This window comes from Astatotilapia calliptera, chromosome 4, assembly GCF_900246225.1.
Source record: "Astatotilapia calliptera chromosome 4, fAstCal1.2, whole genome shotgun sequence".
In the NCBI taxonomy this organism is placed as follows: domain Eukaryota; kingdom Metazoa; phylum Chordata; class Actinopteri; order Cichliformes; family Cichlidae; genus Astatotilapia; species Astatotilapia calliptera.
In genome coordinates this window covers 29,318,977-29,332,900 of record NC_039305.1, presented here as the reverse complement: position 1 = coordinate 29,332,900, position 13,924 = coordinate 29,318,977, and the positions used below count along the sequence as shown (strand labels likewise).

At 40.8% G+C, this 13,924-nt stretch overlaps 1 protein-coding gene across 1 annotated transcript; it reads right to left on the bottom strand.

The window, feature by feature from the left end:
- Positions 1-1,569: 1,569 nt before the first annotated feature.
- Positions 1,570-13,346, bottom strand: LOC113019938 (uncharacterized). The gene is made up of 9 exons (XM_026163606.1): positions 13,310-13,346; positions 12,615-12,650; positions 12,223-12,534; positions 11,623-11,937; positions 4,861-5,148; positions 4,453-4,746; positions 3,840-4,160; positions 2,144-2,278; positions 1,570-2,037 (listed from the first exon to the last, which is right to left on the bottom strand). The coding sequence occupies exons 1-9, from the start codon at positions 13,344-13,346 to the stop codon at positions 1,640-1,642; spliced, it is 2,136 nt and encodes a 711-aa protein (XP_026019391.1). The 3' UTR covers positions 1,570-1,639.
- Between the last annotated feature and the right edge of the window lie 578 nt (positions 13,347-13,924).

The window sequence follows — 13,924 nt, the reverse complement described above, 5'->3', positions numbered from 1 at the left end:
GCCAAGCTACAAGACCTGGGGCTTCCATACAGCACCTGCATGTGGATCAATAGCTTCCTCTCAGGCCGTAGACAGAGAGTCAGAGTTGGCCATCACACATCCTCAGCCCTGAGTCTCAGCACTGGCTCACCCCAGGGCTATGTGCTCAGTCCACTGCTCTACTCTCTCTACACACACGACTGCACTCCTCGCCACCACAGCAACATCTTTGTGAAATTTGCAGATGACACCACAGTGGTGGGGCTCATTTCCAAGGGAGACGAGTCTACGTACAGAGACGAGGTGGAGCAGCTGACGTCATGGTGTAAGGCCAATAACCTCCTCCTCAACACTTCAAAAACCAAAGAACTCATAATAGACTTCAGAAGGAAAAAGGCAGAGATCCAACCACTATTCATAAATGGGGACTGTGTAGAAAGGGTGGCAAGCTTCCGCTTCCTGGGAGTCAATATAGAGGAGAACCTTTCCTGGAGTGTGAACACCTCCGAGCTGCTGAAAAAGGCCCAACAGAGACTGTACTTCCTGAGAATTCTCAGGAGGAATAACATCACACAGAGACTGCTGGTGTCCTTCTACAGAGCCACCATTGAGAGTGTTCTAACTTACTGCATATGCATCTGGTACACTAGCTGCACAGGGGCTCAGAGGAAAGCACTCCAAGGGATCATTAACACCGCCCAAAAGATCACTGGCTGCCCTCTCCCCACACTGGAAGTTCTACACAACGCCCACTGTTTTAAAAAGGCCCAAAACATCATAAAAGACACCTCACATCCTGGCCACTCCCTGTTCGAACTGTTGCCCTCAGGCAGACGGTACAGGGCAATCAGAGCAAGGACTAATAGACTCAAACACAGCTGTTATCCAACTGCAATAACACATCTGAATACTACAAAAAAATGTCCATCACGCCACTCTTGTGTTAATCTATGCACGGTCTGAAGCATGTGTGTGGGAATGTATGTGAATGTTTTACTGTTATATCTTATTAGTATTTTAAGTATTCTATCTATTTTATTTATTGAATTTTATTGTTTTATTTATATTTTGATATTGCTAGGGATGATGCAATGATCGGGGACCATTCTTAATTTCGTTGTTCTCATGACAATGACAATAAAGTTTCTGATTCTGATTCTGATTCTGAAATGTTGGCCAATCAGAAGTCAATAAGCCTGGGCGGGAAAGAGTAAACAAAGATGGCGCATAGAAGCAGAACTGAGTCGTATGTGTGGAGGGACAGTAACTGTGTGTGTATATGTAAGCATTTAAACACTGCAGAGAGTAAAATTAACAGTAACATTTTGTCTAAATCCGCCATTGTAGAAATTCATTTCACTGAAACAATAACGTGGCGCACAGTGTGACGTCAAAAAAGGTGCACACCTTTGACGCTGCGTTTTCTCTGTTTATCTCGTCCACACGTAATAGCAAAAACCGAGTTTTTGAAAATATCCACCCTGGCAGGAGTTTTTAAAAATCTCAGTTTTCAATGACCGAAAACGGCGTTTACGTGTGGACGAAAGGTGCAAACGCATAGAAAAATCTGCGTTTTCAAAAATACCCGGGTACGTGTGGACGTAGCCTTATGAACATTTTTTATGTGGTTGTATTTCGGATGTTTATGAAGTTCAGGTCATTATAAATGATAATGAACTGTTGATGGTAAGGATACATTCTCATAGTCGTTCTCTTCATCACTAGTTTCCTCTTCCTTATCATTATCCACACCTAATGATGGTGAGGATATGTTCTCATAGTTGTCTTCTTCATCACTAGTTTCCCCTTCATCTTCCCTGTGACCGTCTACGCTCACACAGGCCTCCTTGGGCTTGTTGTAATTGTCATTTGGGCTCACTTCCTCATAATCATGATCTTCATCACTCACTGGGTCATCATAATCATCACTCGCTTCTTCATCCAGTACTGCAACTTCTTTGCTTTTTTCATTAGTTTCCACTGCATCAACATTCACATAGTCCTCCTCATCATCCTCTTCATCTGCATTGATATAATTATTCCTGACTCTGACAGACACTGAAACACAAGTAAGGGAAAACAATGCAAATTTGTAATATGTATGAACATGTAAACAATGTGATGAATAATTATTTAATAATTGTGTGTCCTGGTGAGCACACACTTTGACTTTGGACGAGGATTCCAGGCTGCTTGGTTGCTCGTGGTCTTCTGCACAGCAGCCACATCACTAATGGCAGCAGCAGGAGCAGCAGCAGGACTCCAACAGATACCGAGGACACCAGCATCATCAAAGACACTAGGAAGAGAAAATTTGATCAGTTTATCCATAAAAACTACTTCTCATTTATGTTTCAGTCGAGAGCATGTAGTTTTCAGCCACATCGTATGTCATTCACACCAGTCTAGTTTCAAGAGTTTGGCTACAGAACACTATGCTCAGCAGGAGCAGATACACAGTCAACAGTCAACACTACACGCTCAACTTAAAAACCTACTTACTTACTAAAAGTAGTTGTAAAAATATGACAGCGTCCCCAGCACCAAAAGAAAGAAAGGCTAAATTAATTCAATTAGATGAAACCAGTAAAAAACATAAAATCATTTTCATCAATTTAATGTAAGCAGTTATTTACAAGTTTAAACAGTCTTAACAGACTGTCTCGAAACTTTACTGTGGTTCACTAGTGATTACTGAGAATTCTGCTGATGACAGACAGTATAATGTCCAGACTGAGAGAAAGCTAAAACAGGAAAGAGGGTTAAGAAAGTTTATTCTATTTTTATTCTATTGTATGCAGTATATTATTTGATTCTATTCTATTATGTACAGTATCTTATTCTTATCAATCATTTTATCCTATTCCAGTGTTTGTCTAATTTTTGCTATGAATAATAATCAAAGTGTTTTTATTGAGTTTTCAGAAAGCATACCATTCATACAGAAAAGCTCGAACTCAAGTCCTACCACACAGTGTAAGACAAAACTATACCCAGACAGAGGAAGGGAAAAAAAAAAAAAGGGGGGGGGGGGGGGGGGGGGGGAGTTGCCAGTCATGGAGTGGACGGAAACTCATCTTCAAAATAGGAAATGAAAGGCTGCCAGACCTTAAAGAATTTCTTGGTGTTGCCCTGTATAGTAAATCTGAGATGTTCTAATTTGAGGTGTGCCATCACCTCCTCCACCCAGCGTTTATGGGATGGCGGTGTTGCCTTTATCCAGTTAAATAGAATCAATCTCCCAGCCAGCAATGAGGCGAATGCTATTGCCTTGCTCTGAGAGGCTGTTAGTTGAGTTTCCCTCGGTGCCACACCGAAGATGGATGTCAGAGGCATTGGTTCCATATCCTTATTAGAAATGAATGAGAATGTTCTAAAGATGTTAGCCCAAAAGTCTTTCAGCCTGGAACAAGACCAGAACATGTGGCATAAGTTGGCTGGCACCTGTTTACATCTGGGGCAGGTCGGATCGGCCCCCTGGTACATTCTTGCCAGTTTCTCCCTTGACAAATGGAGTAATTTTTGCTATGAAGTACACCCTAGCACAGGATTACTCTGAAAAGACTGATTACTGCATTTGTTTTTGTTTTTTTTGGAAACTTCAGACTCATATCTTTCTGTTTCTATTCACGTTTGTTTCTATACTGGAACAGTCTCCTCCTTTACATCTGCTTCTTCTCTTTCTGGTTTTAAATGTAAACATTCAGAAATTAACAGAATGAACAGAGAAGCCTGAGAAATACAGATACACAGTGTGCACAGAAGATTTGTCACAGTGACATTTCTTATTATTTGTTTGTAATTAAAAAATAAAAAAGCATAAACTGTGTAATTTATGTATGTGTAAATACTGTACTTACTGTACTTAATGATGACACTAATTGGTGCAATTACAGCAGATCTGAATGTCCGTGTGGACACTGTGACCTCGTACACACAGCTGTAGTTGCCCTGCTGTTCATACTCAGCTACAGGGAAACTAAATGAGGCTGAGTTGTTGACTGCTGGCTCTGTGAGGTTGGAGCCAGAGAAGCTCAGAATAAAATGTCCACTGGAAAATGTGGAGTTAATGGAACAGGTGAGGACAAAGCTGTAACCCCTGGTGATCTGTGCACCTTCAGGACCCCAGACAAGTCCTGCATTCGGAGACGTCAAGGAGATGCTGGGCCTCTGTAGTCTCACTGTGTGAAAGTGACATTGGGATTAAGGACGGAAGTCCAGCATTCACTCTTTTAGGCCTCAACTTAACATTTAGCTCTTTAGCTGCTAAATGCTCCACAGTGTGTAATAGTTTGTTTCCAGTAGTCTGTGTTTCGTCCTGAGTACTGCGGGCTTTGAGAGCATTTTGTCAGCCACCCAGAAATTTTATGAAAAAAGAGCTGCTGTTCTAAATACAAGAAAGAACTACTGCAGTATCCTCTTATAAGCATTGCTATTGATTATTTATGATCATACTTGTATTTGTTTTCTTACCTGTAACAGAGAGCCTAACAGAGTCACTTGTTGGGGAGTAAAATTGTTGACTTGGGCCGCTTTCCTGATACTGACACTGGTACAATCCCTCATCATCAAAGTCTACTTCAGGAATATTGAAGGTAGCAGAGTTTGTGTTTGAGTTTTGGGTCCTGTTGAATGAATCTGATGTTTTCATCAGAATGAACGTCCCACCTAAAGTTTGAGTTGAGATTGAACAAATGATTCCAATGTTCTCACCCCAGGTCACCTCACCAGCAGGACTGATGGAGATATTGGGTTTTGGAAAGATTACTGAAAAGAGACACACAACACCAGCACAATAATACATTTGTTGTAGCTCACTGAGCGCCCTACTTATAGAAAACAAATGAAACATGATGTTCAGGAAAGTGTATTTCTTCTTACCAGTAACAGAGATTCTGACAGAGTCACTGAGGGGGGAGCTGAATGTGTTACTTGAAATGCGTTTCTCATACTGACACTGGTACAGTCCATCATCACTGAAGTCCACTCTGTGGATATTGAAGGTAGCAGATCTGGATCCTGTTTCAGTCTGACTGAAATTACTTGAGGTTTTCTTGAGGGTGAAAGTTCCATCTAAGAACTCAGATGAGACGGAACAAGTGATGCTGATATTCTGACCCCAGCTAACCTGACCTTCATTTACAGAGATGCTGGGTTTTGGGAGACTCACTAACAAAAAAAAAGAAAAGAAAAAAAAAGAATAGTGTTAGTTTTAATAGATCACAAAGTCAAGCTACACCGATGTCCTCAGCTAATCCCAATAACAATCCATATGGCTCAACTGATACCAGTTTACATATCCAACTGGTAATTCTCTTTAGTGACATTCTCACTGCAAGCCACTTTGCAACCCACTATCACCTCCACTTTCCCTTCTCAAGCTCTACATGAATCAATACCATGTCTGCTGGCAATAAAATCCAGTTTAGAAAAGATGAGAGCAAGATGGTATCTGGGACAGAAACTGCTAACACAACTTTGGCTCTTTCCAAGCATAGACAGTATAATAACACTAGAGGTGGGAAGTAACAAAGTACAAATACTTTGTTACTGTACTTAAGTACAATTTTCAGGTATCTGTACTTAAGTACTTTTTTTCTGACTACTTTTTACTTTTACTCCCTACATTTTTAAACAAATATCTGTACTTTCTACTCCTTACATTTTCTAAACTTGCTCTTTATCTCTGGTTTAACGCATTTGGGGGGAGTTATTGTTTGTTACCGCTAGCCTTTATGACACCAGTTTAAACCTAGACAGTGACACTTGAAAGGCAGTCCTGTTCATTTATTAATCACCAGGGATGGCAAGAGAGGTAAAGAGAGAGAAAGAGAGATGGCATTGGCCAACGTTTATGGGTTAAAAGTGGGACAGTGGTTTATTTTATGTTTATTTTTTTATGTTTTTTTGCACAACACTGAAACGGCTGTAGGTGTCTGTAAGTTGCAGTTGCAGTATCTAGCTAGCCCTACTGAAGAGGAATGAAAATGAGGGGAGTGACTTTTTAAGTGTCAGGTCATTTCAAATGCAACATTTTTATCAGCTCAACAAACATCAGCAAACACACAAACTGTTTGTGAGCAGTTTGTCTCACAGTGTATTGCTAGCTAAAGGTCCAGCTACTTTATTTCACAGGTAGAGAAATAAATCTCACCCAGAGTTGGAGAAAGATAAGAAAGATTGGACAAGACGAACAGAGGTTAGATTTGAAGGTCTCAGTGGGATTTGATAAACTGGAAATGTAAAGCTTACATGTAAGTCCTCATGTTTTTAAAACGGACATTGAGCCAGTACATACGAAATTGTGTTTTGCAGGATAAACAGGTTAATTTGCTATAATGTGGTGGATTTAAAGTAAAGAACAGTGTGTGACTGGTGCACAGTGGTTGTGGTTTCATGGTCAGAGTTAGGTTACATCTGCGGTGTAATTGCATTCCACAGCAGGATGTTAACGGAACCGGTGTGAATGCGGAAGTGAATGTGAGCGCGAATGGTTGTCTGTCTCTGTGTGTTAGCCCTGCGACAGACTGGCGACCTGTCCAGGGTGTACCCCGCCTCTTGCCCTATGACAGCTAGGATAGGCTCCAGTGCCCCACGAAATCCTGAAAAGGATAAGCGGAAGCGAATGGATGGATGGATGTTAACGGAACCAATCAGTGTAATTAGTTAGGATGGCAGCTAGGGGGCGAGACTGGTGGTGTCAGCGGGGCCGAGCACGACGTTCAGCATCCAGCAACTGGAGTCCTCTGACTTTTCAAAGCCGCAAGAGTAGTCCAAATGGATACCAAGGTTCAAAAGATTTTCTCTTGCAAGTAATTTGAATGTGAGTTTGGAAGAGAACCAAGTCAACATTTTGATTTATTTCTTCACTGACTAAGTTAACTGCTAAGCAGAGGACAACATATCGGGGGTACATGATGGATTCGAGGCTGTTTTCAGCGTGCTTAAATTCAACATGCGCAGACAGGGAGATAATCAGAAAGGGGATGCTTTTTTTTGTGACTGTGCTCTACGCACAAGCACAACACTGCAACTATGGAGTGCTACATGATGAGCTGATACGTGACAGGCTTGTTGTCGGTCTCACAGACAAACGGCTGTCAGAATGCATGCAGCTTGACTCAGATTTGACCCTGCAGAAGTCTATCAACATATCAACATAAAGTCAGACATAAGTACAGCTGGACTGGCCATCAGGCATATTGGGCATTCGCCTGGTGGGCCGATGATATTTTTTTGTTCTCATGAGCTTTTTTGTTGTTTTTTTTTTTAATTTTTTGTAATGGTATAAACAATAAAAGGTGGTGGATTGGCCAATGTGTCATGATTGACCCTGGGCTGGACCATTTACAGCTGAGGACGTCGGACACACCCTCCCGTTTGCTTGGGCAGCGGCTCTGAAACCAATCTTATCATGGACAAACAGAAGAAAATGGTTTTGTGGTATCCTTATTGAGGTTAAAAAGAACGTGATTTGTTCCGTTCTTCAGCTAGAATGAAAATAAGACACAAAGCTGGAGTTATTCTGTCTTTATGCTGCACAGCTGCCTCTTCTTCTGACATTCTCTCCCTCTCCTGTTGCTACTTCAATCATGAAACTGATCAATGATCAGCTGATTGGCTTTTCTGTTGCAAGTTCCGTCTCTCTTGTTTGTTTATCGCCCACTTTGTGACAGAAAGAGGAAACCTGTGGATGTCATGCTAAACAACAGCAGTATGGTTAAGCTTGATAAGCTGTTTTTAGAATTTATTTAATATTACTTTCAGGTATCAGCTGATGTTTGCTGGAGCCACAGCCGTAAAAGCTGCTGGTCATGATATCGGTTTGGATATCTGGTGAGAGGGAAACATGAAGATGAAACCAGGAGAGGTCCTTCCCACATCGCAAGCAGGTCTGGCCCGGATCTGGTATCAAGCCTGCACTGCTGGCTGACTTCTGGCATGATAAGACGTATGTCATCCAGATATGGGCCAGGCCTGGCATAGATTGCGCTGTCCATAGCGGTTGGAATGCCATATCTGGCTCGATTGTGATTTGGTTCATGTGGCCCAGACCCATAGAAAAATGGGTCTGGCCCGGATCTGGCATCAAGCTGGCATTTCTGACTGACCGGTGTCATGGCTGCATGTCAACCAGATGTGGGCCAGGTCTGGCAATGATGGCAATATTTATGTTCCTATTTTAGTTAGAAGACTCAAATGCCATGTTGCAATACTATACTGCTATGGTAGCCAACATTACAAATGCAGGTTTGTGAGTGTACACTTTAGCCAAAACCTAGTGACGGTTTGCTCATCTTTGCCAGTGCGTGGCTGTAGCTCAGGAGGTAGAGCAGGTCACCCACTGATCGGAAGGCTAGTGTCAAGTCTGAATGTGTATGAATGTAGTTAGGAAGCGCTCAGTTTAGAGAAAGTGTGTGATTGGGTAAATGTGGCATGTTGAGCAATCTGGGAGAATAGAAAAGTGCTGTATAAGAGTCAGTCCATTCACTGTCTGATCAGAGTTTTGTCATTTTACTTTTGCACTATTATGCACATGTTGTTATTACATGGCTTGATTAAGGTAGACATTAGGCTGACATCTGGGTCCAGAGCTGAACCTGTTCAGGGCCAGCACAGGGCCAGCAGTGTGCTTGCAACTGGCCCGTGGCTGCACACAACTTACACATGGCCCACATACCACAAAGAATGACGACCCTTTGGTGGCCCAGATCATGTGTCTGCAACTGTGGCAACTCTGGTGGCTACAGCTGTAGCTGCCTCCACCAGTGTATGAATGTGAGAGTGAATGAATAGTGGAATTGTAAAGCGCTTTGAGGGCCCCGAAAAGCGCTGTATAAATGCAATCCATTATTATGTCCTTCACTTATGTTGCCTCAATTTGATTTGCCATCATGATGGTACAATTGTGAGCAGTTTTTGCCGACAGGGGCATATCTTTTACTTGTTTGATTATCTTGTCTGTATCTGAAAAGTCGCCAAAAAGTTAACTAGCAACATCAAGCTGTCCCCTACAGGATATTTCAATGCAAATATAGTATGGCATGTGTCGAAGTGGCGCTTTATATCTGACCATTTCATCGATCCAATTTTATCATTGCATATTAGACACACTGCAGAACCTGCTCTCTCCACATAGGTGAATTCCTCTGTCCATTCCTGCTGAAAAGTATGATATTCGTCATCTTTTTTTCTTTTAGCCATCTTCGATAAAAGGGTTTCTGCAATTGGCTAGCTGACTACTCGATTAAAAGGAAGGAAGTTTACTTCCTGACCTCACAATGACCCATGTATGTTACGCATTATCCAATAAAAATTTGGTGTTGTCTCGGAGGACAGCTGTGGTTAGCTCCAGCCATCCGCAACCATCAACATGAGCGGTAGAAAATGAATTGATTGAAATACATGGGAATGTTTTATATTTTTAATATCATATTTCTTTTATTGTTAAAGATTTGCCTGCGAGCCAGATGCAGCCATCAAAACAGCCACATCTGGCTCACGAGCCATAGGTTTCCGAGCCCTGCTCTAAACAATCAAGAAGAAATTTACAGTAAAACACCAAACATACACGCTAAAAAACGGACTCACTGTTCTCTGTTTAATGTAATGGGGATTTTTTCTGTTTTGTTTTTGTTTCATAATTCCTCAAAGACAGTTTCTTTGCATCTGAATTGTTAAAGTTTTATGTTTATAAGTACACCAAGCCTTAAAGCTGGTTGTGTCAAAGCAGAGTCCTGGATTTGTTGGGTTTGCTTGCCTTCAGTTTATTTTTTTCCTTAATGTTTTTAAGAGCCACACTGGAAAGGAGTCAAGAAAAGAGAGCCTCACTGGTTGATGTTATCCTCATGTAAAAGCTGCACAATTTGCAGAAAGCCATGGACACCCATACTTAACAGTGCTCCGAATTGTTTAAAATCTCCTCTACACACCAGCTGCTGCTTTTCTTGTTTGCCTGAGTAACTTACTGTGTGTGGGTGTGTTAGTATGTGAAGGTGTTGTGATGTTTAGTTTTGAGCCATTTTTGTGTTTCTGCCCATGTATCTATGTGAATATGCTTGATCAATCATGCTGATACGCAAGTTATTTGCATAAAAATGTAGTTTCACCATTTTACATGAGGACATTTTAGGCTGGTACAAATCAGATGCAGTGCATTTAAATACATTTTCAATTACATGTTAGGAATGTGGTCTCTCTTCAGCTCTTGAGGGTGGCACGGATGCCCCTCCGGTGGTCCTTCTTGGGCTCTTGCACTCTGGGGCCTCTGGATGTCTGGGGCCTGGATCTCTTCCATGCCTGCTTCATGCCATGGGAGCGGGGCTATGGCTCTCTACATCCTCTAGCAGACCATTACATGGGGAAACCTTTTGAATACAAGCGCGCTGATCCACACAGGTGTGCACACGGGTGTTCACTGTTCATAGACATAAACTACACCTTTATTGGTGCTATTTCCAAGCACATTGTGCGCTGTTGGTCCTGCTTGCTACACAACAACATTCAATATTTAGTATTTACTGCTGTTTACACTTAGCTAGATTAACGTGATGGTGTTGTGTTTAGTATGTTGCTCTGTTTTTTTGCTTGTTTTCTCTTCTTTTTCTCTCAACAGGTGATCCAGGAGATTTTTTTCCTCTTCTTTCTCTTTTTAAGTGCCCTTTCTCTCTGTCCCTCTTCCCTTCTGTTTTTCTTTTACTTCATCTTTCTTTCTCCCTTTCCTATCCCTCAGTCATGTCTGTCCCGTCTGTAACAACTGAAAATAAAATAAAATAAATAATAACAACAAAGGTCGATCAAATGGACCAATATGGCAAGGCCGTGATGATCCATTTGGCAAAGTAAATCCATTGGGTATCCTTGTTGGTCTTCAGACAACAATTCTGACGGCTAAAGAACCAAATGGGACAGGAAAAAAAAAAATAAATAAATAAAGGAATGTGGTCTCTGTGGTGAGCCACACTGTCATTTCTGCTTGTACTCTTAGAACAGGATTCTGTCATTTGACAAGACGGAGTTAGATGGCAAAATATTAATAACACCATGCTAAATATCAAAATGCTCCATGTACAGTAGGTTAGAAAAAGTATGTAAAACCGCACTACAGCATCTCCAAATGCTAACCTTAGCTGGGCCTCAGCTAATTTACAAATCAAAACTGAAGGTGTGAAGATAAGCTACGCTTATTTTGAGTTTGTTATCTGCACGATGCATCTGCTGATGCGATTGTTGCCTCAAAAACAGATCTCTGGGAAAGCTGGAAATATAATCTGAAAGAGCTTTGACATGCATCTGAAACATTAACTGTCTGTAAATGAAGAGATATCAACAGTGTACTAGTTAGATGAAAGAATAAAAAATAAAAAGAATAATGATCACTTTTTGTGCTCTACTTGTATATGGCAAATGCATATCTATTTAAACAGTTCCCCTGGCAAGTAACCACTGAATCCTGAGTAAAAACCATTAAAGAAAAACTTGACAGAACACACTATACTGCAAACTGACAGAAAAATGTCAAACACTGCACAGTGGAGGAAACATGATGGGTCCAGGTTGATTTGTTGCTTTTGACCCCATGTACCTTACATGATTGATGGAGAAAATTAAGTTTATCAAGTTGTTTTGTGTATTTTTTCTCACCTGAACAAACAACACCAGCGTCCTCGCCATGTCCACAGTTGTGTTTCCCAAATCCACTGTGTCCACACTCAATTAGAGAACTTTCACTTCCTGAACAGGCCACGTCATCAAGCCAGATTTTCCCACTTCCTGGACCAAAGTGAGCAGATGCAGTGGCCTCCACTGCTGTCCCACAGCCCAGCTGTCCACAGGCCACCTTAGCATCCTCTAAGTCCCAGTCATCATCACAGACTGTTCCCCACGCACTGCTGTGGTAGATTTCTACTCTTCCAGAGCACCGAGTGGACCCAGACCCGGATAATCTGATATGAGCACCTAGTCACAGGCACATTTGCTTAAAGAGTGTTAGTGTTTCTTTTTTGTTATTTGGCCATGGCAAAAATCAAACACATTTACCAACAATAATGATTATGAAAGATAACATACTTTGTATCATTTAAATTCTGAAGAAACCAAAAGAAACCCAATCAGCATAACCCAGCCCAACTTTCCTTCTTGTCCTTCAGTTTGGCCCAGTTATAGTGACTGGGTCACAGAGTTGTTCATCCAAACAGAGAAAGATACATTTATTCAACACAATTTATTAGAACAATATCTCACCTGAACAGACAACACCAGCGTCCTCGCCATGTCCACAGTTGTGTGTCCCAAATCCACTGTGTCCACACTCAGTTATAGAGCTTTCAGTTCCTGAACAGGCCACATTATCAAGCCAGATTTTCCCACTTCCTGGACCAAAGTCAGCCGATGAAGTGACCTTCACCGCTTTCCGACAGCCCAGCTGTCTACAGACCACGTTGGCATCATTTAAGTCCCAGTCATCATCACAGACTGTTCCCCAGGAGCCACTGTGATAGACTTCAACCCTTCCAGAGCACCGAGTGGACCCAGACCCAGCTAGTCTGATCTGACCTATCAGCACATAATATAAACTGTATTTAATATTTTCTTCAAGTTTTATATTCATATGAGACACATAAGAAGAAACTTACCTGCTGCAGGTGTGGAGGACGCAAAGAGACAAGAAACTGATGAAGAGGAAAACATGGGATTGCTTATGATATAAAGTTAGTTAAAAATAATGTAACAAATGTTATCATTTATAAAAAAAAATAAATAAATAAATAAAAACTGAGTCTTAAAGATGTATTCATTACTGCTTCTGTATCAGAGTTATTATAGTTTTGTATCTTTTTACTTTTTGTTCTTAATTTTTCTTTTGTACCCCGCCTCTCGCCCTATGACAGCTAGTATAGGCTCCAGCGCCCCCCGCGACCCTGAAAAGGATAAACGGAAGCAAATGGATGGATGGATGTTCTTAATTTATTTTCACTTTAGCTTCCAGAGTTTAATTTCTTATTTAAGTTTCTTTTTTATTATTTGAACATGCAACTTAGTTTAGTTTTAATTGATTTAGGAAAATCACTACAGGTCTTACAATGAACAAACATAATCTTTTGAAAGCAGTTCACTCGGGCTTGTAGACTCAAGTTTCAAGTCTACCAATGCCTCATCGGGCAAGTTGTAATAAAATTCCTACTAAAACTAATTATATTCCATCTAAATTTTTATTTTAGTTTAGTTAACTAAAAGACTTTATTTTTTACATATAGTTTTAGTTAACTATAATATTCTTGATCTGCACAATATAAAGAAAAACATTATACGAAAAGGAAGATTTTCTTACCAAGGGTAAAGATGTGAAGCACCTTCAGCTGCTCCATAACTGACAAACAAAAGCTGCTTCATGTTATTTATTAGAACCCGGTGGCAGTAAAATGAACTTCCTCTTTCGATTTCCGGTGTTTTTCCTCTTTTTTCTTTTTTTAATCTCACATGCATCCGCAGGGTATTCAAACAAAGCAGCTGTAAGGCTTGAAGTTCACACACATGATTACGTGTTGTGTAATGTTGCATAACAATGGCAAAAATAATGCTAATGATTAATCGAGTGCCTCGCAGTCAGGGGCATTGCTACACAGCAAAAATGCCAGTGTTGATTTTTCAGTGTTAGTAGAATTCAACAGAGTTCCGAGTTAGTTCAACACTTAATCGAGTTAAAATAACACATCGGGAGTTGATTCCTGAAAAGTGTTAGTGTGGATTTTAGTCGTTACTGCATTTTAACACTGTGGGTGTTAAATTAGACCACACCTTCATTTCCTGTGGAGCTCCGCATTTCAGAATCCTCGGTCGCCATTTTTTCTTGCTGCTGCGGTAAGTTTTATTCGGTTAAATATTAAGTTTTAGATTGATGTTAGAACAAGTAACATGATAACTAGTAAAAAAAAAATAGTATTTA